The sequence below is a fragment of the Micropterus dolomieu genome, linkage group LG04 (genome assembly GCF_021292245.1).
Source record: "Micropterus dolomieu isolate WLL.071019.BEF.003 ecotype Adirondacks linkage group LG04, ASM2129224v1, whole genome shotgun sequence".
NCBI classification, from domain to species: Eukaryota; Metazoa; Chordata; class Actinopteri; order Centrarchiformes; family Centrarchidae; genus Micropterus; species Micropterus dolomieu.
In genome coordinates, this window is record NC_060153.1 from 30,504,486 (window position 1) to 30,530,816 (window position 26,331).

The following is a 26,331-nucleotide window of genomic DNA, read 5'->3' on the forward strand; positions in this document are numbered from 1 at the left end:
GAAGTTTACAATCAAAATTTTACCATCTGTTCTCATTTCAGAGGTGGTTTTAGGATTCGAATTGAAAAGTAGATGCTGTCAGCCTCACCCCTCTTAGCAAGGGGCTAACCAAAGCCCAGAATGTTCAATCTGTGGATTTACTGTAACATTTTAGTCCAATTCAGAGTTTTACATGTAGTTTTCAGAGGACATGCAGCTAAATGTGTAACAACAGACGCTGATTAAATTATACAGTAGGCTTGGGCAGTATTGTATTTTTTCATACTTTCCTGGGATTTCACCAGGGGGGATTTATGTAAAAGAAAAATGATTGTAAAAGCTGAGCTGCTTGTGATAGAAGTCATTGTCTAGCCTACACTGCTGTGTATAATATGGAGTTGATATAAATTAACTATTGAAGAGAGTTATTGGGACAAATTAACTAACAAACACACATTTTTTATTTTTCTTCCTCTATTTCAGGAACCATCCGTCCGGTGCGGAGGAGTTTTTATGACCCGGCCTCGGCCCCTGGTCAGGGCTGGCAATGGGAGTGGGAAAACGATGCGGGTACGTGGACGCCCTACGACATGGAGGTCGCCATCGCCATTGACAACGCCCACAACCGCCAGCAGCCCTGCCTCGACCTGACACCACTTGGCTTCTGCTACCTCATTGATTTTCAGAACATGACACAGGTGTGTTTAAATTCTTTACATGGACATCATGATAAAATCAACTTCTTCCATACTTTTACATGTGTTACCAAATGGGTGAGCTTTCACGCCGTGACATGCTCCTCATGTGATGTGTTAAGGTAAACTAGTAATCCAAAATGTTTTGTTCCGACCTCCTGCAGGTGAACAGACAGAGCCAGAGGTGTCGGAGGATTCAGAGACGTGCTGACATGGCCTTCCCTTTAGTATCTGGTCCTCTCCCAGTACCCAAAGGAGGAGGTGGAGGCCTAACAGGAGCCCTGCTGGGTGTTGGGGTGTCAGGGACCAGCATGGGGATTGGAAGCTCTGTCTACCCTAATGGGGGCTTACCAGCTACTGGACTGGGCCACCCTTGTTCCTGCCAGCAGTGCATGCTGGTCCTTAGTGTGAAGACCAACACAGGAGGATCAGGGGGTGGAGGAGCAGGGATACAGACTCTTAGTAGACGCTCACTAACAATGCAGAGGCCCAAGAACTCAGCACCCATCACCTCCAAACCTCTGAGTCCATCTAAATCAGCCACTCTGGGACGAGGACAGCAGCAGAACTCCAACTCCAACTCCAACTACTATCAGACACTGCCGCACGGCCTCGCCATCTCCAAAAACATTGCCTCTCCACGAAGGAACGCCCAGCTCTTCGCTCAGTCGCTGGCCGCCCTCACCGCTGGCACCTCCTCTATGGGTATCTCTTCGCCTGCCAACCGGCCCCCTCCGCCATCCCTCCCGCCTCCTCAGCCTCCATCATCCAACCCAAATGTGATCCCTCCTCCCGTTCCGACCAAGCTCTCCACATCTTCAGCCAACGACGCAGTGCCAACCGCCACATTAATTACCCCTGCCAACAGGGTGACCACGCCCCCTTCTCCTGTGCCCTCTCCGTCGCCTGTGGTGATGAAGCCGCAGCGCACGCCATCGTCCGTGGCAACAGTGTGCCATGCCCCATTGCCGCAGAGATCAAGCTTAGCCGGGCTGAGCAGACCAGCGTTACAGAGGATCGCAATGGCCCAGTCCAGAGCGCTCATAGCATCAGGGTAAGGAAATAACATACACACAACAAGACAGAGAGACCCTGACCAGTAGCTTCAATAAAGGTCTTTCATAGTTATTTACGTGGTCTGAGGAAGATGAAGGTGATGATGGTGCTAGAGGTGGGTCAGCTTCTGGTGTTGTCGGTTGCTCCGGTTTCCTCCACCATCAAAAACGTGTTAGGTAGGTTCTCCAGTCAGTGCCGTTTGACCAGACACTGCATTTCAATCTGGCGCTGTACAGTGGCTGCCCACTGCTCCCTTCAGGGTAGGGCTGGACAATATGGCCAACATGATATCACGATAAAAAGTTTAATATCTTTCGTTATTGATAATTATCAAGATAAGTTTCAAGGCTGATTTTTGACCGGGAGTAAAAGTTGAAGAAACTGACGGTTGTGGTTTAAACTCTTCTTTATGGTCAACACTTATACATGAGGAAAAATTAATTGAAAGCTTTTTTCAGTCCTTGTTTCCTCAACAAAATAAACATCGTAATTAACAAAAAGTCCTAAGTCATGCATGATTCAGGTGAATGAAATCAAATGTTTATTGAATATTTTATTGAACATTTGTTATATTAAATTATCTTGCAAATATTATTGTTATTGTTTTATTGTCCAGCCCTACTTCAGGGATGGGTTAAATGCAGAAGTTGAATCTTGCTATATGTATGTGACAAAGTACCTTTGCTTTGCTGTTTTTAAATTTAGATTAAGGGTCCACGACGTTGGGTCTATATCCTAATGTTGACCAACGTTGTGGCAGCCTTTTTTATTTTGCAGATCAGATCAAGATGCAAATAATAGCAATAGCATACCTTTTAATTTATTTTATTTTGCCTTTATTTAACCAGAAAGAAAACTCACTGAGATTAAAAAATCTCATTTCCAAGAGCGTCTTGGCCAAGACAGGCAGCAGCACAGTTAACAAGGTTGCAGACATTAAAACACATAACATAAACGTAAAACGTATAACATAAACGTAAAAAATATAACAATTTATGATGGGAATAAATAGTGAGTTACAAGGTCAACTAAATATCAAAATTTCATATATTTACCACAAGTGATAAACAACAAGGATCGTCCGAGTAATCAATCGTGACATCTACAGCCAGTGTGTACAGCCTCCATGTCATTTAAAAGTACTTTAAAAGCAACCAGTGAAACCGTCTCCTGAAAATTCAGGACATTTTGCAGCTGATTCCAAGCGCAGTCCGAACTAGAGGGACAGATATAATAAGTCCTCAGAACGAAGACAATATCTTCCTCTGCCTTTATTTTTGATGTAGGTTTGTAGGTATGGGGGAAGCAGACCAAGAATAGCCTTGTAAATAAGAATGTGCCAATGATTAAGTCTACAGATGGACAATGCAGACCAACCAACCCGCTCATACAAGGAGCAATGATGAGTAAGTGCTCTAAAGTTTGTGATGAACCTCAGAGCTCCATGGTAAACAGTATCCAACAGTTTCAAGCTTTGAGAGGATGCATGCATGTATATCGCCATAGTCCAGCACTGACATGAAAGTGGCAGCAACAAGTCTCCTTTTGGCCTCAAAGGAGAAACACGACTTGTTTCTAAAATAAAAACCCAGTTTCAGCTTCAGTTTTTTTGCCAACTGCTGAATGTGAGGTTTAAAAGAGAGCGAATGATCAATTAGGATACCGAGATACTTGTATTGAGATACAGAATCAGTCTCTGAGTCCTGAGAAGTAGTGATGGGTGGAAGGTTCTGTGACTTTGATTTTGCACTGAAAAACAACGTAAGTTTTGTCGTCATTTAAAACAAGTTTTAAATCAAACAAGGTGCGTTGTACAGTATCAAAAGCAAGTTGTAGCTGACAAAGAGCCTGGTTTGGTGTAGATGCAGAGCAGTATATCACAGTATCATCAGCATAGAAATGAAAATTTGCTTTAGAGACATTTTGATCAAGAATGTTGATATATAATATAAATAGGAGTGGTCCAAGCACTGACCCCTGGGGCACACCCTTGGATACACTAAGAGGGCTGGAAGTGAGACCATCTACCTGCACGCACTGAGATCTACCTGATAGATAGTTTCCAAACCAGCAGACTGTTTGTTCTGACAATCCGACATTGAAAGTCTTTGTTTTAATATTGCGTGATCCACAGTATCAAAAGCCTTGGATAGATCAATGAAGAGAGCTGCATAATGTTGTTTTTTAGCAAGAGTCAATGAAATAATTTAATACTGGATTGACTGTTGCGTTCTGGTTGGATCTTTGGGTTTCAGACCGGTTTAGCATTGAAGTTGTAATTTTATTTAATTAAATATTTGGGTTGCTGAGCAAAATGCCCTAAACAGACATAAAAGTGATGTTGCATGAAGGTGACAGATTAACAGGCAGTGAAGAAGAATTTTAAATACTGAGACAAAAGGGATTCAGTGGTAGACGCCCTCCATTCATGTGTCAGCAGTACTAGCAGGCGGTGAATTCTGGTGACCTTAAAATTTGAAACACTTGTACAAATGTATGTAACTATAATGTAGATTAGAGAATTCAAATAATCTTAATGAGAAATGGAAGCAAGGCCAATCTGAAGTTATAAAATGTTCTGCTGCTCTGTGGAATATGTGGGTATGTGGGGGTGTATGTCAAAAGTCAGCCGAACCTTCCGTGTGTTGTCCATCTGTGAAGTGGCATCTGTAGAGCAGAGGGGGAAGGAGGGAGAGGACGGGGGAATGAGTGTGTAGGCCATGGGTCAGCAGTACCTCCCTCTCTAAAGCTATTTAATGCATACAACACTATGCATGGTGCAAAGGTCTGAGCAAAGAGCGGCTCTGTGAGGGGTCCACTGTGGCTCCCACATAACCGTCTCAAATTAGAAGCCACAGTGGAGACCTGCTGAATTTAAATTTACTTTTAAACGTGGATGAACAAAAAAAATAAATGTGCAAGCATGTAAGCCCACTTCTCTGACAAAAGGAGAATCTCACTGTGGGAAACAATCATAGTGAGATGTCACAACAGCACACAAAGATCATTTTGTCTTCTTGCGTCGTTCTTTCACACTTCTATCTATGTTCAATGCCAGCAGCATACCAACAAAATCCAATTAAGTGCATTCACAAAGGCTGTCCGGTCTGTGACCCCGTGCAGTCAGTGCAACATGAGGTCTTCTTATTTGATGGCAAGACAGTGTGAGGAGACGAAGTCAACTGCAAACACAAGTACAGAAACGTATTTAACCAGCTGACATTGCTGACCACTTGCAGGTGACCGTGAATTGACTTTTGCAAATGCAAGTTTGACTTCTTCGGAGTAAAAGTCAGCCTCTGCCAAACAGCCAATGCTCTCTCTGGGTCCTTTTCTCCAAGCATGCTTGAACTCCTGCTTCTTGTCTAATCATTCTCTAGCCCTAACCTCCTCCTCTTCTTCCCTCTCATCTCTTTCATCATCTGTTTTTTTTCTCTGACTTTCTTCTGAGCTAAAACCTTCCAACTAAATCTTTTTAACAACTCTCTCTCTACCTGCTGCCCTGCATATCCATGGTACGGTGTGTTTTAAACTGTCTTACAGTCGTCTTTTTTAGCAATCAGGATCTGTTTCAAGCTTTGTATCAAGTTAATTTCAAAGCTGCTGAAGTGATCGGGGATATTTACCAAGATGAACATATACAGCAAACATATTTGAGACTCTTTGGAAAGCAATGTCTGTCTGTTGGTCTTCGGTCACTTTGGTCCACACTGAAATATTAAAATTTATTGGATGGATGGACATTCATGGTCCCCAGAGGACAAAGCCTACTGACATAATATCCATCAGGTCAACATTTCCATTTTTCTGATACTTTATGACCAAATCACCAAGTGCAAATGAGCTAATGTTAGCATGCTAACAAGCTAAACTAAGATGGGGACATTTCTTAACATAATTGAGCACTTTTTCATGGCTGATTGCACTTGCTGTTGTTTCCAGCTTCACAGTCATACCGAGAAGAGGAAAGTATTGCTCATTAACCCGCACAAGCTGATTTTAATCAACTTCCTGGTCACAGCTCAACTCCCTCAAACAGATTTGTCAGTAGTGTAACCAGGGGGAAAAAAAAAAAAACTAGAATAATAATATATTCCAATGTTCCATGAAATGGATCAGTGATTAAAACCATTTCATGAAAGCCTACCCATTTGTTGGTTTAAACAGGTGTGGGTTTTTCTTTTCTTGTGAAAAAGCCTGCCGCTGCACAGGAAGTGATGCATTATAAGTTTGAGACAAAAAAAAAATAGGATTCCTACAGACAGTCACTTTCAAACTGAAAGCAAAGTCAGACGGTTTAGAGATGTAGATTTGTTGGCAGTACCCCCCTCCCTCCACCCGGTCGCTTGTTCCCTGCCCCCTCCTTTCTTACCCCGGCTCCTCTTCTCCCTCCTCTCCCGTCGCGTCTCAGCAGTCGGGGCCCCTCAGAGCCTCATTGTTGGTCTCCACAGTAACCTTTGTTGGATTACTCAAGCCTGGGTCGCATTAGCAGCACAATGCAGAGCCTCTGCTAGTTTCTCTACTTTCTACTCTCTTTCCTCTCGCTCTGCGCAGTCATCTCTATGTTCTTTTTCTACCATTTCTTTTCTTTTTTTTGATTTCATTGCTTCTCTGTATTTCTCAGGTTCCACTTACCTTTAGCAGCCTGTAGAGTTTTTTTGTTCAACATAATTCTCCCACTTTTACTCACAAGCGTATCCTCGTAGTATTTATTATGGTAGGTGGGCTTCTGGGGGTCGGGTGGGGGGATGTCTCATCATATAGATGCCAGTGCTGAACTGGCAGGATATTCATGATAGAGAACCTTTTTTGGGTGGGGGAGAGGTAGACAATGGTACTGGTCCAGTCAGCATTGTTGCTACCCCTAGACAGGCACAAATGTCAGGAGGGGTGGGGTGTGTTCATTTATATATGTGTGTGTAGACAGTCTCAGACTCAGACAGCACCCAAGACAAGGGCTTATGGGAATGGGGTGGGGGATATAAGACAAAGAAACAAGTCAGCAAACTGTCAAAGTTTTATCACACTGCTGTGCAAGAAATCAGGCCAACACCAAAGAGAGAGGGAGGTGACGCACACTCATGTGCTGAGATGCCCGGCTGTGAAGGCATTTAACAAATGCGCACACACACACACACACACACACACACTTTGTCCTTCTCTCTCTCACACAGTAAATATTGACAATCCTAAGGGGAGATGCATTGAAGAATGTGTGTCTCTCTCAGATGAAGGATTTTAGGAATGAGACAAAGGGAAAATTGGTGTGTTGAGGGGAGGGCACACTGCACAGACGGCACACTGAGGAACAGCAGATGAAGCAGGAAGGGGTGCAAGAAAGAGACAAAGTCTGAATTCATCAGGGAGAGGGAGAAGAAATGGGCAGAGAGAAGGTGTTGGCACCTGTTTAGTTCACAGGTTGCTCCTTGTGAGCCCGTGGAGGGAGCTGTGACCACAGAGAGAGGAACAGATACTTCACACTTTCTCTGTCAGGAAATATACAGTATGCAGAATGAAACCTTGGGCAAAACGGAGATCCCCGAATGTAGGAGAAGAATGAGACCAGTTTAACATGAACGCACACACATGTGACGCATACCAGGACAGACAGATTTGACTGTACAGTTGTCTCTGCTGTCTGGTGTCTTTGCTTTTGTGTGGCTGCTGGATTGTTACTGGAGTGTTTTTGCTGGGGTGTGTACCAAACAAACACGTTCCCTTTTTTCTGGAGAACACGATTTGTAGGCCGGTGCATCTCTGTGCTTCATCTACAAAGGCATGTTGCGACATATTTTACCTTGATCATGAAAGTGCAGCTCCTGCGTTTAGGATATTTGACTTGGCCATATTGCCATTTCCTTAGTATTTCGATCAACTGTTTATAGCAGCCATATTGTTATTTGAGCAAAACTAACTGAGCTCTGATGGGAATGATTCTGTTATCACTATCAAAATGCCTGGTCATAGCAGCTGTCTCTTAATTAATGTTAATTCTGTGATTTAAATTGATGACAGCGCTGATGACGTCACATCAGTTTCACCACGCAAAGCAGTTCACCTCACCTGACGAACCAGCTCCACAACTAAGAGAACTAATAAGTACTAATAAGTACTTGACTTGATAGTTTTTAGTACTTTCATAATCTATTGTTTGTTTGTAATGTGTGTGATCTAGAGACAGTGGTGAGCTGTGTGTGTCTTCAGCACCCCGGTGAGGCGGCTGGAAAGTGTGTTAATGAGCTACACGAAGCTAATCCAGGATCAGATTTGATTCAACACTCCCCCTCTCTCTTCCTTACCTCATACTGTAAAGCCTCTCGTGCTAATGCAGCAGCCTGTTAAATATGAATAGACTGTCATCATCCAGAGTTAGGTGTTTCAGCAGGCAGCCTATTTATAACAGAGGAGGTCGTCTGTCCGTCCATCGTGTGTTGACAAGTTTTAAAATCTGTTTTAAAACTACTGTGACAACATGTGACGGCAGAGTTCTCGTACTACGGAGCGAGGATTAGACTAATCTGATCAACATAGATGGAAACGTGATGTGATGAAGACGTGATGGTCGCCACACTCGGCCATGCATTCTCACTACTTGGTTGTTGGATATCTGGTCTCCGACTGACCGGGGACGAGGCCAAGGTGTGACATTGTTACATGTACAACACCGTCATGTGGCAGGCGATTATTTCCTTTCTGAACAAACTAGGAAAGACTGCTGTACTGTCAATGTAGGTCTGCAGATCTGTTTCACTAATTTGAGCAAGATCAATAGACGTAGAGCAGAGAGAGGATCAACACAGACTGACACACTATCACTTACAGAAGAGTTGTTGCTTTTATTATGACAGGTAGAAACCTAGATTTTGTTCATCCGAGACTTCACATGACAGACATTTTGTCACCTGTCCAAGCCCATGAGGGTGATTCTGTGCACAGCCCAAAATTTCTGACTGTGCTGACAAAACATGTAGGAACATATCCACCTATAAGAAAATGACGTTTAAATCATGATTAAGTGATGATTAAGACTTAATCATCACTTTCACGTCATCTTCCAAATAAGCGGGCGGACAGAGCAGAGGCCTGTACCTGTTCTCTGTAAACATCCTAAGAATCAGAATCACAGGACAAAACAAACAGGACAACACGCTCAACAAAAAAAAAAATGTATACATACATAAACTACCATGTAATGACGCACACAAACAAACAAAAACATAGTAGTAGCAATGGAGCCGCAGTGGGTGTTATATATCAGGCAGCAGGAGAACATTTTGTCCTCATAGTTGATGTTTGAAGCAGTAAAATATGGACGGCGTAAGGATTTGAGCAACAGGTGGTCATAATATTATGGCTGGTCGGTGTGTATACAATACTAAGAGCATGTGGGGATATGTTTTTTGAGTGATGATATTTGATTAAAACCTGCTTTCAAATGGCGATATAATGCGAAAAATTTAGATTTCTTTTTTGCCGGGGGGGATTTTACAATTACGACGCTTGTTCGTCCATCGACCATCGACCACCTGTCAGCCATCGCCGATGGACGACGGCATCGTCTATCGGCCCGACCTTATAATCGACTGTATCATAGCTGCAGGCAAGAGAGGAAACCCATCAGTGTTTTCTGTGTATCAGTTTTCTATTCGTCTCTCTTCAACCTGTGATGTGTTAGCATGGGACGTATGTGTGTGTTTAGAAGCTCTCAGCGGATCAGTATCACCTGCATCTATTCATTTGTTTGAATGGCAGAGTACATCCGTGCTTTCTGACGTTCGCCCTCTATGTTTACTGTTGTTCTACTCACACTTTTCCCTCATCCATACCGCCGCAGACTTACACACTCATTCAAGTGAGTCATTCACTCACGTGTCGTATGTTTCTCTGAGATGGGGTTAAGTAAAAAGCTGCTTAATGCGCTGATAGAAAGCCTGTTACAGCTAAACCAACAACAGGAAACAACAGATCACCAGTGCACTCTGTCCTTCTGTCTGTCGCTCCGCCTGCTCCAGTCTGCTAGTATGAGGTGAGGTGATAAGAGGGGCTCAATCGGTGGAGCGCTGTTGTGTTAAATGGAGCCGTTTTCTATGGAGGAGATTTGTTTGGGTTCCACTGCTCCCTTGATAAAGAGCTGATCTTCACATTTAGTTAACAGCAGATACACCTATTGTAGCATCTAAAACTTGGACTAAGCGCAGCTGTGGCCAGCGTAAACTATCTCCCACAATGATAGTTAGTATCATTCAGGGATGCGCTGAATGTTCGGCAACCGAGATTAATCGGCCGAAAATGGCAAAAGAAAAAACACTATTGGCGTTCGGCCTAATAAGTCAAAAGACCAAATAAATTTTACCGAACAATTACCTTGACATGACGGCAGTGTGGAAGCATTTTAAAGTGTCCGAGAAAGACACAAAAATCGCCGTTTGCAGACGCTGTTCTGCTGAATTGTCTCCTTGCACATCCACTCCACTCGATTAAGATAGCCGCACCTAAATTTGGAGTGCACACGTATTCAAGCCTTTATGGTGAATCCACTGAAACGGCCCAGAGCGAGCTGACGGGCAGGTTAGAGACTTTATCCTGTCAGTTTGTCTCTTTACAAAGACAAGTGCTGCAGTGTGAGAGTCCGACCTGAAGAGAGGCTGTGAAGACAAGAACCACATACAACAATATTTATCAAACCGGGTCGGACTGGATGAATTTAGCGCAAGGAGGAAACACATGTGACAATGTCCGGTTTTCAAAATAAGGCGTCTGTACAGGATGGAAATAAGATTAATTGGATTATATTCACGGAAAGTATAAAACATATTACCATGTGTCCATTAAAAGTAAATGGACATGTGTAATTTACTTTACCGGACTCTCTCGGGCCCTGGACACTCAAGTAGTAGTATGCTAATTAGTTTAGTATGCAAAAAAAACCCTATGCCATTACTAATAAGACAAAACAAGGCTGGGGGCCCCGCTCCTAAAAACTCATCCTATATCTTTATCGTCCTCGATGTGTTTGGAGACGCTCACAAGCTTTCAACAGGCTAGCTGCTCTATATATTCCTAATGGAGGAAAAGCAAGTTGAAGCTGAGGAAGGCATTCCTGAACAGGTCTGAACAGAGCCACATATATAACCTGTAAGCCACCAAAATGTATCGGGACTCCGTGTTTATTTAGAAGAGTACAGCTCAAATTTAATAATAATAATGAAGCTCCAGTGAAAGCTAAAAATATACTGGACTGTAAACTTCTGTGTCATTCCATAAAAACAAATGACCTGAGTCTGGGAGTGTGTTTGTCACGTAGAGATGATGATGATGATGAGGGACTTTGTGACGATGCAGGAAATCCCCAGCAAGCAGCTGTGTGACGTCCATCTCTTTGAGCTCACTAAGCAGATGGTGACTCCTTGGATTAGCTCTTATAAATACACACACACACACACACACACACACACACACACACACACACACACACACACACACACACACACACAGACAGCCGGGGTAATCACACGCTCTCTAACCGCCGAACAAAGTAGTACACTTTGAGACAACAGATAGAGGGAAGAAACAGAGGGAGAGACATTTGTTGATCCTTTTTTTTTCCTCCAGTTTTGTCCCTTTTGGAAGTTTCTGTAAGAAACAGATAATATTTGACAGGACTCTCATTTATTTAGCCAGTATCATTCGCTTGTTGTCTCTTTTTTTTTCTCTTGTCTTTGTGAATTTTGGTTTAGCTCCGAGTGTGAAAATGACAGTCATCTGTTTTTCAAAGTGAGTATCTGTTGGGTGGAGTCTCCAGGTTTCCTCTCGCGCCTGGTGGGACTCGACGGTCACTGTAAGCCTGTGGGGAAGTGCGGAAACACATGAACTGAATAGCTTGTGTCTTCTCTTGCAGCGTACCCACCGTCCCAGTGAAGAACCTCAATGGATCCAGTCCCGTTCACCCTGCACTGGCCGGTAAATCGCACACACTCTTCCAGCCACTGCTCACAAACAGAGAAAGTTGACAGTTTGATTTGTTTCCTTTTGGGAATTTCACACGTGTCTTCTAGCCAGACTTCCTCTCTGCTGTATTTCAGGGATCACAGGGATCCTGATGAGTGCTGCCGCGCTGCCCGTGTGCCTGACCAGGCCCCCTAAACTCGTGCTGCACCCTCCGCCTGTCAGCAAGAGTGACATCAAACCCGTGCCAGGCCTTGGCCACTGCTGCAGGAAGACCACCAAGAAACAGGCGCGCAAGGGTAAGAACTCAGAGAAACCCGGGAACCCCGTAGTTTATTAGTTTTAGGTGATCTGTCTCCATCTTTAAATCCTGTACATCGTCATGTGCCTGATTTTAAAGTGTGTTTATCATCGCGTTCATGCAGTCGGTTTCAGAAATGATTCACCAACAGCCTGGACTTGTTCTTGCCCTTCATCCTTCTGTTCCCTCTCCTTTCTCTCTGCAGGTAAAACTCCGGAGGAGGTGGTGAAGAAGTACCTGCAGAAAGTAAAAAGTCCACCCGAGGAGGTACGAGCAGTATTTGCTAACTCACACGACACTCTCACACTAAATGATCCAGAGGGATGAGGTTTTCATGATGGGCTTTCTTTGCCTTTCCCAGGACTGTACCATCTGTATGGAGCCGTTGGGGGGTCCATCTGGATATAAAGGTCCAGGGGTGGGGCCCGTGTCTCGGGCGGAGTCAGTCGGGCGACTGGCACAGTGTGGACACCAGTACCATTTCCAGTGTCTGGTGGCCATGTATAATAATGGCAACAAGGACGGCAGGTAGGTCAGCGACAGAGACATCGTTACTCTTCATTGTCTCACCGTTTTCACAGACGAGCCGTATAATCCATCAACGTTCTGCTCTCTTCACAGTCTTCAGTGTCCCACCTGTAAAACCATCTATGGCGTGAAGACAGGCAACCAACCGGCAGGGAAGATGGAGTACCACGTCATCCCTCACTCTCTACCAGGGCATCCTGACTGCAAAACCATACGCATCATCTACAACATACCGCCAGGCATTCAGGTACTCAAGAAGAAGCGGGCTGACGGCAGTAGTTTTATTCTCGTATGAGGTAATACGCGGTCAGTTTTGGTTGATTAGCGTGAGTGCCTACTAATATTAATCCTCTCCTTTCAGGGACCAGAGCATCCGAACCCAGGGAAGCCCTTCACTGCCAGAGGCTTTCCCCGACACTGCTACCTCCCAGACAGCGAGAAAGGACGCAAGGTAAACAGAATTTCAGCATCAGTTTATGTAATACAGAATTGTTTTTTAAGGTATTTTTAAAATGAACCTTTTGTCCTTACCTTTTCCCAAACCTGCCCGTCAGGTACTGAGACTGCTCCTGGTGGCGTGGGACCGCAGGTTGATCTTCTCAGTCGGTACTTCGAGCACTACAGGAGAGTCTGACACCGTCATCTGGAACGAGGTACACACACTTAGACCGTAACTCAAGAATGGATTTGGTTTGACTGCAGTTTGAGATGTACGCACGTCAGATTTGTTGTCAGACTGAGACACTTTTTTTTGCTCTTCACATCTTCAAGGTCCACCATAAGACCGAGTTTGGCTCCAACCTGACAGGCCACGGTTTCCCCGACCCCGGACACCTCGACAACGTCCTGGAAGAGCTCCGAGCTCAGGGCATCACAGAGGACGACGGACTGATGGAAAAGTGAAAGGACAGCAGGAGACGTCGTGTGAGAGCAGTGAAGGGTGGAAGGGAGAGCGAGGAGTAGAGGACGAGAAGCGGGCCTGAATGAAAATAACCGGAGCCGGAGGAGGAAAAGGTCCTGGACCGAGACACACACACTCTCTCTGCCAGCACTTAAAAGGACATTGATTTAGTTCTGCAGACAGAACCACTTTTCAAGATGTTGATTGAGTCACTGCTGCGTTTGCCTGTCAGTGCGAGTCTGGCCAAACTTCCCAGTTTTCAAGCAAGCAGGTCAGCGCAAGTGGGAGGGAGTCTGAGGAAGCTGCAGCACAGAGAAAGACGAGCAGCGCAGAGGAGGAGGAGGAGGGGAAAAAACCCGCAGAAACAATGATGGCACTCATGGTTTCAGCTAATAGCCAGCTAGGTACTAAATGTTGACAGGGTTCAGACAGGACGCCTCGCCATCTGAGGCCATAGCTTTGGTGTCTGGTCTGTACTCGCCGCCCCTCAAGCGAATCTGGCAAGAAATAGCAATTCAGTTTCGGCCGATTTTGCGCGAGGATTGGCATATCGAGGCGCCTCCGTCTGAACCGCGGTCTAAGAATGAATCGGTACTAATATTTAGGGCCACAACACGTTTACTTTACTTAGCGAAAGAGTACTACGAGTAACCAGGAAAGATGGTAACATGTTAGAGCAGTTCAACGAACACTGAGAGGACGAAGGACAAAGAAGGAAAGAGGTTGCAGCGGTGGGGGAGGGGACAGACAAAGGAGAGCAGGAATAACGGACTAGAAAGAGGGAAAGATGGTGGATGAATGTAGCGTAGGATAGGAGTAGAGTAAAATTAACTTGGATGGTACTTAACAGGTGCTTAAGCTATCGCTAAAAACAGAAGGAAACCAGGAGTGCTGAAGAGAGACTGCTGCTTTGTTCAAACCACCTGCTGCTCTGTGGGGAAAGTTTAGTGCTGCTGCTCCCTCTTGTGGTGATACTGATGAACTGCACCTCAGCCTTCCAGCTACCAGAACAAATCAAAACGTTGCTATGAGTTATCCACCTGTGTTACGTTTACCCATTTAACACATTCCATACTTTACCTCTTACTTTTGACTTGATGACCCAGGCTCTGTGTGTTTATGATTGTGTGTGAAATGACAAAAGACCAAATGGAGGCCTACTATTTTGGGCCTATTTGGAATCTTACTATTGAGCCAAGTTAACCTTAGATTCAACAGGTACCAGTATTTACTTATCTTTGTTTTTTATTTTTGTCCCTTTTGACGGTTCATATGGTTTAAGTGGATTCCGTCGTAACGCCTGTGAGAAAATGTGAGGATGTGAAGAAAAGCCCGGTGAATATGAGCATTTTAGGTTGCCTAGAATTGACTTGCTTCAGTGCCTAAGATCTGGCGACATGGGCGACAAACATCCAAAACTTGGATCTGTGTACGGGCCATGCAAATTATTAGAGGGAATTATGGGAAGACAAACAAAATGGGAGGGCGCCCGGGAGAATTGGCAGAGTTGGCAGGTAATTGGCTGGTCTCACAGCCATGAAGGACCCTCAGATTGGGCAGGGGGTTGGAAGGTTGGGGAGGATGGAGAGGACAAGAGGTAGACCTGCAGCAGAGGTCGTGGGCCTGGTCTGCACAAACACACAGTACTGAGAAGAAGAAAAAAAGTCTTAGTTTTAGTTGGTCTATCTTGACAACCAGTCAAGGACAGTGGGACTGGTAAACCGAGATCTCCTCTTCATATCCTGACTGACCTTCAGCCCGCTGCCCGGTCTCTGAGCTGGGTCTGTAAACCCCTTATCACAGTGTGTGTGTGTGTGACGGTACTCCCTGTCCTTCTTTATTATGTTTTTAATATTAAATAGTTACACTTTTGCTTTTTAATAGCAGTTTCTTGATACTGTTATAGAGTAAATTGCCTTTTTTTTTTCATTTTGTACATTTCCGTTGTGTTAATTCTGCCTCCCTTTTTCATTTTGTTACGGCTGGTTTACAGAGACGGGATCGGTGAACGCTGTCTTGTTGTCATTGTGTACAGACTTTAAGCTGATTTGCATCATCTTTTCTTTGGAAAAGGAATTTGATGGTAGACTTTTATCTGAGTGTGAAATGTAATGAATTTTAATAGCAAGTCTAACCCTTGTACACTTGCTCTCTCCTGTGAGGGTATTTTCTACATATCATGTGTCCTGCCGCTCTTCTGCACTGAGCCTTTTAATGCCTCCTGGAGCTCTCAACATTTGTGACCCTGGAAGGTTTCATGGCAGACTTGTTGATGGATATTTTGGTTTTAGTCTCACGCTCACATGCAGAATTGTTCAAGTGCCGGTGTCATGATGAAAATGATGATTCTTTTAAACTCAAACGTTATAAAATCGCAGTTTCCTCTTGTGTTGTGCTTTTGGCCCAAACACTGCACAATGACTCTGGAAATGCTGATTTTGTATGATTAGTAAGTCACTTATGTTGATTATAATTAGTCTTTTTTCTTTGACTTTGATTTCTAAACAGTGAACAACAAATTTAAATAAATGGCATTACTGGTTATTTCTATAACCGAGTCTGATTTGGACATGCTTTTTGTTATTGCAGCGGTCAAAGGTGTGTCCGTGTATTGTGTCTGAAGCCATGTGAGCAATGTAGCAAACAGCCGTGAGCGTAATTCACCATTTCAGTAAATGTGGATTTTTATCCTTCATCCCCACTGAAGGCGATATCTCCTTCAGACGTCTGTTTTTTTTTTTTTATGACGGGGGTTGTGATCATATGTGCTGGGATGGGAGAGTGAGCATCACCACGTGAGAACAAAAGTGTAAATACTGCAGAACAATTGCTGGAGTATGAGTGATTAATACAAGAAAAAAATAAAGACGGAATGAAACTTGCTGGTTTGTTCTAATTTCAGTAGCCAGAAACAGCTGGAGAAAGTGAAACTTCTGGGAGATTTTAATATGTTCTACTGTAGATGCTTAACAGGGATTCTGAGGTTACTAGTTTTCCTCTTAACACTTACTCCGCCGCTCCTTTCATCCAATAGTGGATCAATAATTTGCCCTTCCACAATTATTATAAGACCACTTTAAATATCAAGATATGATCTGTGAACTGTGGCCTGTCAGTCTCAGTCATACCTGCTCTCTTTCAGGAGAGGAAGTGCCGACTCGTTGAAACTTAACATCAGGAAATAACCTTCCTAACTATAACAGAAACGGCTAAATCTAGAAATGTGTATGTGGGGTAGCAAGAGGTTTTAGCAGGGTGATATGGGAGGGCGGTGGGGTGGACCCCACATGAAAATACACACACTGCTGCAAGTGCAAGATGTATAAAATGTACATTAACTATTACAGTTTTTCCTCAGTTGCTTAAATACTATAAGCAGGCTATTGAACTAAAACTCCATTTTTCAAAAAGCACACCCATTTCTGTAAACTCTACACACAACTCCCTTCATTTCTCATTGCCTACGCCAAACGGTCATTTAGAAAGCACTGACACTGGATATTGTTCACTCAAGTCAGCACAGGTTGAGCTCAGTTAGCACACAGCTACCCAGGTGGAAACACAAACAGTCATAACTGATAACGCACCAATCACAAGTTTCAGTAAATAGATAAAAGGGCCGGAGTCAGTTCATTCAGTTTTGTTAACAATGGATCCAAAGAAATCTGAAGGAGGACATGGAGGACACCAGAGAGGAGGAGGAGGAGGGGCGAGGAGGAGGAGGTGGAGAACAAGAATCTCTGGCCTGTCCCAGACCAAAGACGGGATGCTGGGGCAGAATAATTTATTGTTTGGTGGGTACTGTACACTAAGGATTGACCTTTTTGTTGTGTTCATCTTGTGAAAAAGCAACATTACTAATAACCAGTTTAGAAAAAGATAATTTCTTTGGAGGCTCTGTACACAGCCTTTAGTCTGATAGCACTTAGTTAAAAAAGTTTACAAAGTCTGCTTCCATGTCAGCTGAGGCTTTTAAGCCAAGTGTCACCTAAACATGCTCCCCTGATGTGAAAAGTCTTCTAAATTAACTACAGATCATGTTTCTGTGTGAGAGAGGCTGATTACTGGGCAGACAGCAGGTGAAGAAAGGGAAAACATAAGAAAAAAGGTTTTGCTGCTCCTGTAGCTCCCCCTGCAGGAGGAGAATGTGAAGGACAGAGCGCTCAGGGAGAAACACCTCTCAGCGTCTGTGGCCAGAAAAACCAGATTTCTCTGCTTGACACTTTAGTTAAAGAAAATTATGAGTCAGAGCCAACATAACTTTGCTATTAATCATACTTGTTTTGCTATAGCACTTATTACAGTTTTTCATGATTGCTTGAACACATTTCTTGAAATTATGCCTCTTTTTCTCAAAACTCTAGGCTCACAGGGCTGTGTACAAAGAACTTAGCTTTTTCTAAACCGTATAATGTAGCAGAAAATGTACGAATTACTTCAAAGTTGTACTGAAGTACAGTACTTGAGTAAATTCACTTACTTATTTTCCACCACAGGACCATTATATTACAGTTTTTCTCAATTGCTTAAAACATTTCTTGAAATTATGCCTCTTTTTCTTCCCCAAACATCCTATTTTCAGGTCAAAATGAAGCTCTCCACTCAAAACCATTTAGCCTTGCTGAAGAACCAAACTTTGCCCTCAGACATGACACACAAGGCCTCAGAAACACACACACTACAACACAGTCTGACACACTGACGAGAGAAATTCAAAACAACAGTACAAAAACTGGTTGGGGTAAACTGGTTAGGCTTAAGTAATGTTGCTTGTGGTTCTCCCCTTCAGAAACCTTTTCACATGATGAACATAACATTTATTTTTTTTTACAACTGCTCACACACAAAATATTTACATGTGACACGATTTTTGAAGACTCTCACTCTAAGAGCAAAACTACACCTCAAATATCCAAAACCATAAGCTGTTTCTCAGCCTTTCACTCAGTTTTCAATTGCATCAAACACTTATTTCAAAACACTGCATACAATTCTTCAGACTGGGACGCAAAAATCTACCAGGAAGTGACCTGCTTTCCTTTTCCAAACACAACCAATGAAAATGAAAATGCTACACTTCTTCACCAGGTCATACACACCCACTCTTCACATGCGCAAACACTAACTGCTTTAATGATCACTAACCAATCACTGCTTTAGGATTCAATAAACCTATTAATAGGTCAAAGTCAGATTACATGTTTTGAACAATGGATGCCAACAATGGACAGAGAGCAAGGGGAGGAGGAGGCGACGACGAGGACAAGTTGGAAGAGGAGGAGGACGAGGGCAAAGAAGAGCAGGAAGGAGAGCCATCTCTGATGAGATCAGGGCCACACTTGACTGAGAGTCCAGCCCAACTTGAGTGGCTTTAAAGCGGCGACCACAATTTGAACCTTCAGAAACAGGTAGCAATAATCTATTGGTCATTTCAGCAGCTCAGTGTTGTAAAATAAATAATATCATTGTTTGCCAATCAAAGTAAAAATTATACTTTTGGTTTACATATGTTGATGGATTTTGTTTTGAACAGTCATGTTTTACCAAATAAATTCTCTGTTTCAACACTGCATTGGTGTTTACAACGCACTCTTGGCAGATTACTTTCACTCTAGAACATTGTATGGAAATGTACACATAAGCCTATGAAAGACAAAAGAGCTTTCAATTTATAACAACATTGTGTAAATGGTATATCCAATAATTTACTATTATGAAAAAAGTGTTTGCCATCTGATGCAAAGGCAGCAGGGGTTGTAGCCAGTTCTGTGGTCTGGTCGCTGCCACCCCAACCACCGGTCGCCACCACGGTCTCTGAGGGAAGGCCCCTCTCTGTTCCTTATTAGAAAAAGGTCAGTTTCAAGTTTTTATACTGTCTATGGTTCCAACGTAGGCCTAAAGTGACCTTAGATAATTAAAATGATCTCAGCTGGCAGATGATTTGTCTAATAGAGAATAGAGTGGCAACCCGCTCTCTGCAAATGCTCCATTTTGGGATGTGTTTATGGCACATAGTTGTGTGAAACAAACTGTAAATGTTTACCAGTAACTATACTGACACACTAACCCCTACAAATACACGCACAAACACTTGTGTCTAAAAATGATACTTCTGGTTTACATGTGGTTATGGTTTTGTTTTCCTGTGTCCTACAACACTGTGCTACTGTTACAATAGTAATGTTTTGCCAAGTAAATATTTTGGGTTTCAACACAGTAAGACAGTATGGAGAGGAGTCAGAGATGAAGGAGAGAGAGAGAGAGAGAGAGAGAGAGGGGTAGAGGGGAGCTGCCTACACAATATCCACACAGAAGCACAGACAATAAAGGCAATAGTGGTTCAGACTGAAAATGAATAATGGTACAGATATTTACCGTAATGTTACTGATAATAATAACAATAATAACGATAGGACTTGTAAAAACAATTGTAGCAGCAGGTGACCCGCAACCACAGATCCAGACTCCACAGCTCCAGAGCCAGAAACACCTGCAGGAAATGATAGGAGGAGAGAGGAGAGGGACGACCAGAAAGGGGAGAAGTTGTGTTAGTAACATGCAATAATGGGATGAGGTTGCATACAGAGGGAGAGAAAGTAGAGGAGAGAGGAGCTCAGTGCATCATGGGAAATCCCCCGGCAGTCTAGGCCTATAGCAGCATAACTAAGGGATGGTTCAGGACTCACCTGAGCCAGCCCTAACTATAAGCTTTATCAAAGAGGAAAGTCTTAAGCCTGTTCTTAAATGTGGAGATGGTGTCTGCCTCCTGAACCCAAACTGGAACCTGGTTCCACAGGAGAGGAGCTTGATAGCTGAACGCTCTGGCTCCTAGTCTACTTTTGGAGACTCTAGGAACCACAAGTAACCCTGCATTCTGGGAGCGCAGTGCTCTGGTGGGGTAGTAAGGTACTATGAGCTCTTTAAGATAAGATGGTGCCTGACCATTAAGAGCTTTGTAGGTAAGAAGAATGATTTTAAATTCTATTTTTACTGGAAGCCCATGCAGAGAAGCTAAAACAGGAGAAATATGATCTTATTTTTTTTAGGAGAACTTACACACAGCTGGTGCAACCCAGCGCAGATGTTTGGCTGTTAACGTTACAGAGAAGCCCATTGTGCTCCCCGTTGTGCCCAGATTATCATTATTATTACATTTACAATATCAGAGATCGTCATCGTCATACCTCATCACATTGAGATTGACTTCATTAGAATAGCAAAACTGTGGCAGTTTATGGCACAGGGCCAGTGACAGAGGAAGAAAGCAGCGCTTTCACACAATGATTCATATCATTCCTGCAAATGAGTGAACCCTCGTGTGTATATACAGTATACACACACACACACTTGTATATATGTACTTTTTGGATTTAAAACAGGGACAGTGTACAAATATTGTATTGCACTTGACGTAGCACATTGCTAATGTCCATCTGTTGTCCCTTGGTGTGTATACAATGCACATATAACAATATCAAAATAATTTTCCACATGATAAATACAACTGTAGGACAGACCAGTCCGTATCCATTCAGCTTTTCGGACCTTAATAACATCATGACTGTCAACTGACTGTTGTCTTTCAATAGAGTAATGATAATAGTTTAAAATCAATCAATAGGATCAATCCTATTCACCTTATATACTCCTTTTGGGCAATATTATCATGAAACACTCCATAAACCTTCATGTTATGCAGACAGATGACACTCAGTTCTATATATCAACCAAGCCAGATGAAATGAACCCAAACACCAAGACGCATTATCTAAAGATCTATCTAAAGTTCCTCTGGATGGCATCGCCCTGGCCTGCAGCACCCCTGTCAGGAGTCTCGGAGTTATCTTTGATCAGGACATGTCCCATTACTCTCACATTAAACAAATTTCAAGGACCGCCTTTTTTTTCACCTACGTAATATTGCAAAAATCAGGAACGCAAGTCCATGCATTTGTTACTTCTAGGCTGGATTACTGCAATTCTTTATTATCAGGCTGCTCAAACGTTCCTCCTGCTCACCCGCACTTTTGTCTTTTGTCCAGTGCTTAAAGAGCTTGTTTATTAAACACTTTACAAAGTGGTTGTATAGTTTTTGTCCAGGCCTGTGACTGGGACAATATTCATGTAACTATTAATCTGTTAGCAGGCTTTTAAAGCTCCTGGTTAAACAGTGGGGGATAAAAGGTTAACACTTACAGACAGGTCTTCATGTTGTGTGAGAACTGACATTTGCTGCGGTCGGTCTACAAAGAAATGAAAGCGAGCTACGAGTGGTTGCAGTGTTTAGACTTGGCTTGAACCTGGGCAGCCACAGTACAGCTTCCCTTTTAGCTACGCATGCATTCTGTATTCAAACGTGACAGGAAGATCTGGTTTTCCTTCAGTAACTTTCACACACATTCACACTTCATGCTGCACGATGAAAAGAGAGAACAATTGATGGTGTTTGCAGACGATGGTGTTTATAACTATAAAGCACAATGGACAGACTGAGTATTCATGTAGGCTGGTTTTTTGTGCTTTACGTTGCTTTCTGTACTGTACGAGTGGGTTTAACTGCGGAGAGCAAAGCATGAACATCGAACATCATGTCCTAAAAAGACACAAGGTCAGAAAAAATGACAAGCGGCATGTTTGCCTGCACATTAATATTAAATAGACAGTGAGAAACTCACTGATAACTAACAGCTGGATGTGCAGAATGATAATGGAGCAACATTTTAACTTATCCAGGAGAGAATCAAAATAAAAAATAAATGTAACAAGCCTAATTATGAAATGTGTTATTAATTGTGCCTTTGTTCACATCCAGCTCTTCATATTTTAGCATATTTTTATCAGTCAATAATTAACTCTCCCTGTTATTTCAGGACTTGATTGACTTTTTTTATTGATGCTGACATTTCATGTCCCCATTATCGTTTTAATAATTGTTGTATTTTTTTTTATTTTATATGATGAATGTATGTTGTACATGGAACTGTTCTTTCTTTTTCAGTTGTCTTCTTCTTCTCTTCTGGAAAATCAAACAGGATGCATTTGTCCAGTATTCTAACTGCTCCGTTATGACACTGTTCTCATCGCTTTCTCTACGTTGTCTCTGCATCTACCCCAGTATTCTGGTCAGGCCAGTTACAGTGAGTTGTGTGTAATTTGCATGTCGTAGATGCGTCTTTGTCACTCCATCTTACATCTCCTCCTCATTCTCCCTGTCAAACTGTGCAGAAGCTGCATGAGCTCCATTTAACTCTGTGATGGAGGTACAGATGAGAATTATTTTCCTTTTTTTTGGTAAGTAGCCTTTTTACCTAAATAACTGATGCGTAGAATTACCTGTACAGACGTGTCCACCAATTTACAGTGACTACTAAATTGTATGTAGACCTAGCGACTATATTAAGCTAAATTTTTAAATAGAACCACTGTTGTCTGTCAGTGTATTTGGTACATTAGATCAAGATTAAGATCAGATTAAGGAGAGAATAACATAAACCAAAAGGTGGGATAGTCTGAAAAAATGTTTCAGCAGAGCAATAATGTAGGTTAATGCACAATATATTTAAAAAATATATATTATGACATTAATTTCATTAAATTACAAGTATAAATATTAGCGTTTAGAGTTTAATGTGCTCAAAGTTTTGAACATGAGCAAAAAACTTGCTGAAACAATAGTAGCCTATAAGGTTTGATTTCGTTTTTGTTTGGCTGCCTTTTGCGAGAATGTTTAAAGTTATTTTAATAGACCACCTCTTGCCATCAACAGAAATAACAGAAATATGTATGCTGTATTTTTTTGTTATAGATTTTGAAAGTATCAGTTTAACTAAGTTGACCGTGTTTATTACAGCCCTGTGACAGCCTCAGAAACTGGATTTATTTCATTTTTGTGTCAAAGCTTTTGATTAATTGATTGCTCTTTGGAAGAAAAGAGAATTTCAAAGAATAAAACAAACAAAAAAATGCATCTAAAAAAACTGCTTACCCTAGTTTTAAATCTTCTGATACAGCAGGATCTAACTTTAACTTCTACATGAGCCGTTTCACTCATTTCAACATTATACTGGGACCTAATTTGTAAATCAGCAACTGCTTTTACTTAAAGCAAACCCTGTTTCTGCTGGGAACATGTTGTGTCAACAGGACTATTTCAGGAAGTCCTCATTTTATCTGGTGATCAATCATGGCTGAATGATTTTTCTCATAGTCTTCACAGAAGGGGCATTGTTATGCACATGTGCATCTACCCTCATGTTATAGCCTGGCTCACAATAAAAGAGAGACTACAAAAATACAGTTATCAAAAAGTATTTGGTCAATCTTATGAAATTAAAATAAAATAAATTAAAGTAAATCCCCTCCTTTGGACTCTTAAGATCATAAAACTGTCGGCTAATTGAACTCTAAAGGGTTAAAGAGGATGAGATAAGCTGATGTGATGTGATGAATTTTTTGTTTTTTGGTATATATATATATATATATATATATATATATATATATAGCTGGTTGGAGAGGGGCACATTTCAGATCCACCTAGACTGGGGTTTTTCCTTTGCAACATGCAACTACAAGCTTCATTGTTGAATTGTGTAATTCAGTAAGGAGGATTGATTGAAAGTGTGTAAATGAAGCTTAGCGTAAGTTCAATCAGGAAGACTATGCTACTCATTTGTTCACATTTTCCTCTCTCTTTTCTTGCACATTTAAAGTGTAAAGCCAGAGGGCAAAGCAGGGGGAAGTGTGATTCAAGCCAGACCAACAGAGGTGTCATTTACACCGGGGACGCTGGGGACATGTCCCCACCACGTTTTGAAATGGCTGATTTTGTCCCCATCACTTTTTGAAAGCATTTGTTAAAAGTGTTCTGAAAAATAGCTTGCAACAAGAAATGTTAACTAACAAATGGAAATGCTTTGAGAAAGGTTTATTTGCACAATAACATGCAATTTAAATATAGCAGAAACCAAATGAGAATTGTACAAAAAAAGTAACTTAATCTGCTGATCACTGCATTATATTATTATTATGCATTATTATTTATATTTATATTTATTATATATATTATATTTATAATTATGAATTTTCCCCTGCCGGCTGAAAATGTCTCCAAATTACAGCGTTTAACGTGACCTTCCACTCATATATTTTGCATTTCCCATATCTTCTAAATAGTGTTAAAAATCTTTTCATCTTGTTCTTGTGCTTCGTTACATCTCGTGTATCATCACGCCCCTAATCTGAGCCCTCATGTCCCCACCACTTTTTCAACACAAAGTGACGACCTTGAGAAAGCAGATCAGTCTTATAATCTCTAGTATTAGTAAAAGTACAAACTACAAGTATCGTTGAGCGTGAGCGCGTTACAGATACATGGTGTTGTCATAGACGTGGGCACAACTTTTTGCATGTTTACGCTCGTCACCTCCTGCTTTGCTGTTTGACATTTTTATCACTAAAGTTACTGCCTCCTGATGCAGCTTGCTAGAGTTATGCTACATTCAGATACTTGGCGACGAGGCCATGTTTTAATTTAATTATTATGAGTTCTGTGTTTGGCAATTTAAGCACATTTTGTCATCAGAAAGAGTGTGTAATCATGTGGTGGATGAATAAAATTACACTTCAATAAGAACATTTTAGAAATTGAATCAACATAAATTTATTTGCATAGAAATATTCAAATGTAGCCTGTGTGCTGATATGATTCACGGGGCCAATTCACAATAAATGTACTGCAACAGTAAGGTATCAAAATACTATAATACTATTTTAAAGGGGTGAATTCACATTTTTATATGTTACTTTTTTAAAATGTAAAATATCTGACTCCGCCCACTCAGCCTTGAAATCTTCAGCGAGTTCGAGTCTGGCGTCTGCCCATGATGTGTCACTTCTGAGAGCTTGTTGAAGTGATGAGCTTTTCGATATGATAATATGCCCTCGTCGAAACACAGAGAGGACGGAAGCAGCGTCTGTGAACACCGACAGAAATGTCTTTGTTCATTTGGCTTATGTTCTGTGAGCAAAAACACATTTAATGCTGGGAAAATCGCGATTTTCTACATTGCATCAACATTTTGGCAGATTCCATGATATTCCGTGTTTTACAATTAATTTCATTTTTATTGTCAAATTCTGCGATTTCCGCATCTTTCACGGGAGGCTTATCCGCTTAAAAAAAAATATCAAAAAGATGAACGACAAAAAACCCTTCATACCCAGTAGAAGGTTAAAGGTCACATAAATAGACACATGAAGTCAGGGAAACATTTGATGTATACGCAGTAGAATCAGTAGAAGAAGAGGCCAGCTTGATTTTCCCGTGTATCGGAAGATCGGCGGTTCAATCCCCGGCTCGTCCAGGCTGCATGTCGAAGTGTCCTTGGGCAAGATACTGAACCCTGAATTGCCCCAGTTTTTTATTCCACCAGTGTGTGAATGTTTGAGCACTTAGGCTCAGTGTGTGAATGGTGAATATGATGTTGTGTAAAAAGCGCTTCGAGCGGTCGCAAAGACTAGACAGGTGCTATACAAATACAGAGCATTTACATTTAAAGTCCAAACCCTGCATCATCACTTGGCTGTAAAGAATATTCACATGGTTATAAAGTATTTCACATGGCTGCAATAGACATTCTGGAAGTCGTGAGCTTACGTCTCACTGTTGACTTGTTTGCTGTGCATCTATGTTGACTGTTGTACCACTCTGTATTTTACAGTGATGATTTCATCTGCGACGGATGAAGTGAAGAACCTGACGGGCGCTGAGGGAGGATCCATCACTCTACCTGACCCTGTTGTGGAGTTGGGATTTCTTTCATTAGGACAAAAGCCTATTGCTATGGTGACTGAGAGGAAAATCTCAATATTGGAGGAGATTTATAAGGACAGACTTCTCTTGAACAGCAACACTGGACTCTTTACAC

At 42.1% G+C, this 26,331-nt stretch overlaps 1 protein-coding gene across 2 annotated transcripts in view; it reads left to right on the plus strand.

Moving 5' to 3' along the window:
* Positions 1-16,287, plus strand: part of LOC123969775 (E3 ubiquitin-protein ligase DTX1-like) — a 28,498-nt gene extending 12,211 nt beyond the window's left edge. For both annotated transcript variants that reach the window (XM_046047438.1, XM_046047437.1), the window contains exons 3-12: positions 463-677; positions 839-1,728; positions 11,629-11,690; positions 11,813-11,974; positions 12,182-12,243; positions 12,338-12,504; positions 12,598-12,751; positions 12,866-12,955; positions 13,059-13,157; positions 13,276-16,287. In XM_046047438.1, coding sequence (XP_045903394.1) covers positions 463-677; positions 839-1,728; positions 11,629-11,690; positions 11,813-11,974; positions 12,182-12,243; positions 12,338-12,504; positions 12,598-12,751; positions 12,866-12,955; positions 13,059-13,157; positions 13,276-13,407 — 2,033 coding nt within the window. In that variant the 3' untranslated portion in view covers positions 13,408-16,287. The remainder of the gene's footprint in view (positions 1-462; positions 678-838; positions 1,729-11,628; positions 11,691-11,812; positions 11,975-12,181; positions 12,244-12,337; positions 12,505-12,597; positions 12,752-12,865; positions 12,956-13,058; positions 13,158-13,275) is intronic.
* The last annotated feature ends 10,044 nt before the right edge of the window (positions 16,288-26,331 follow it).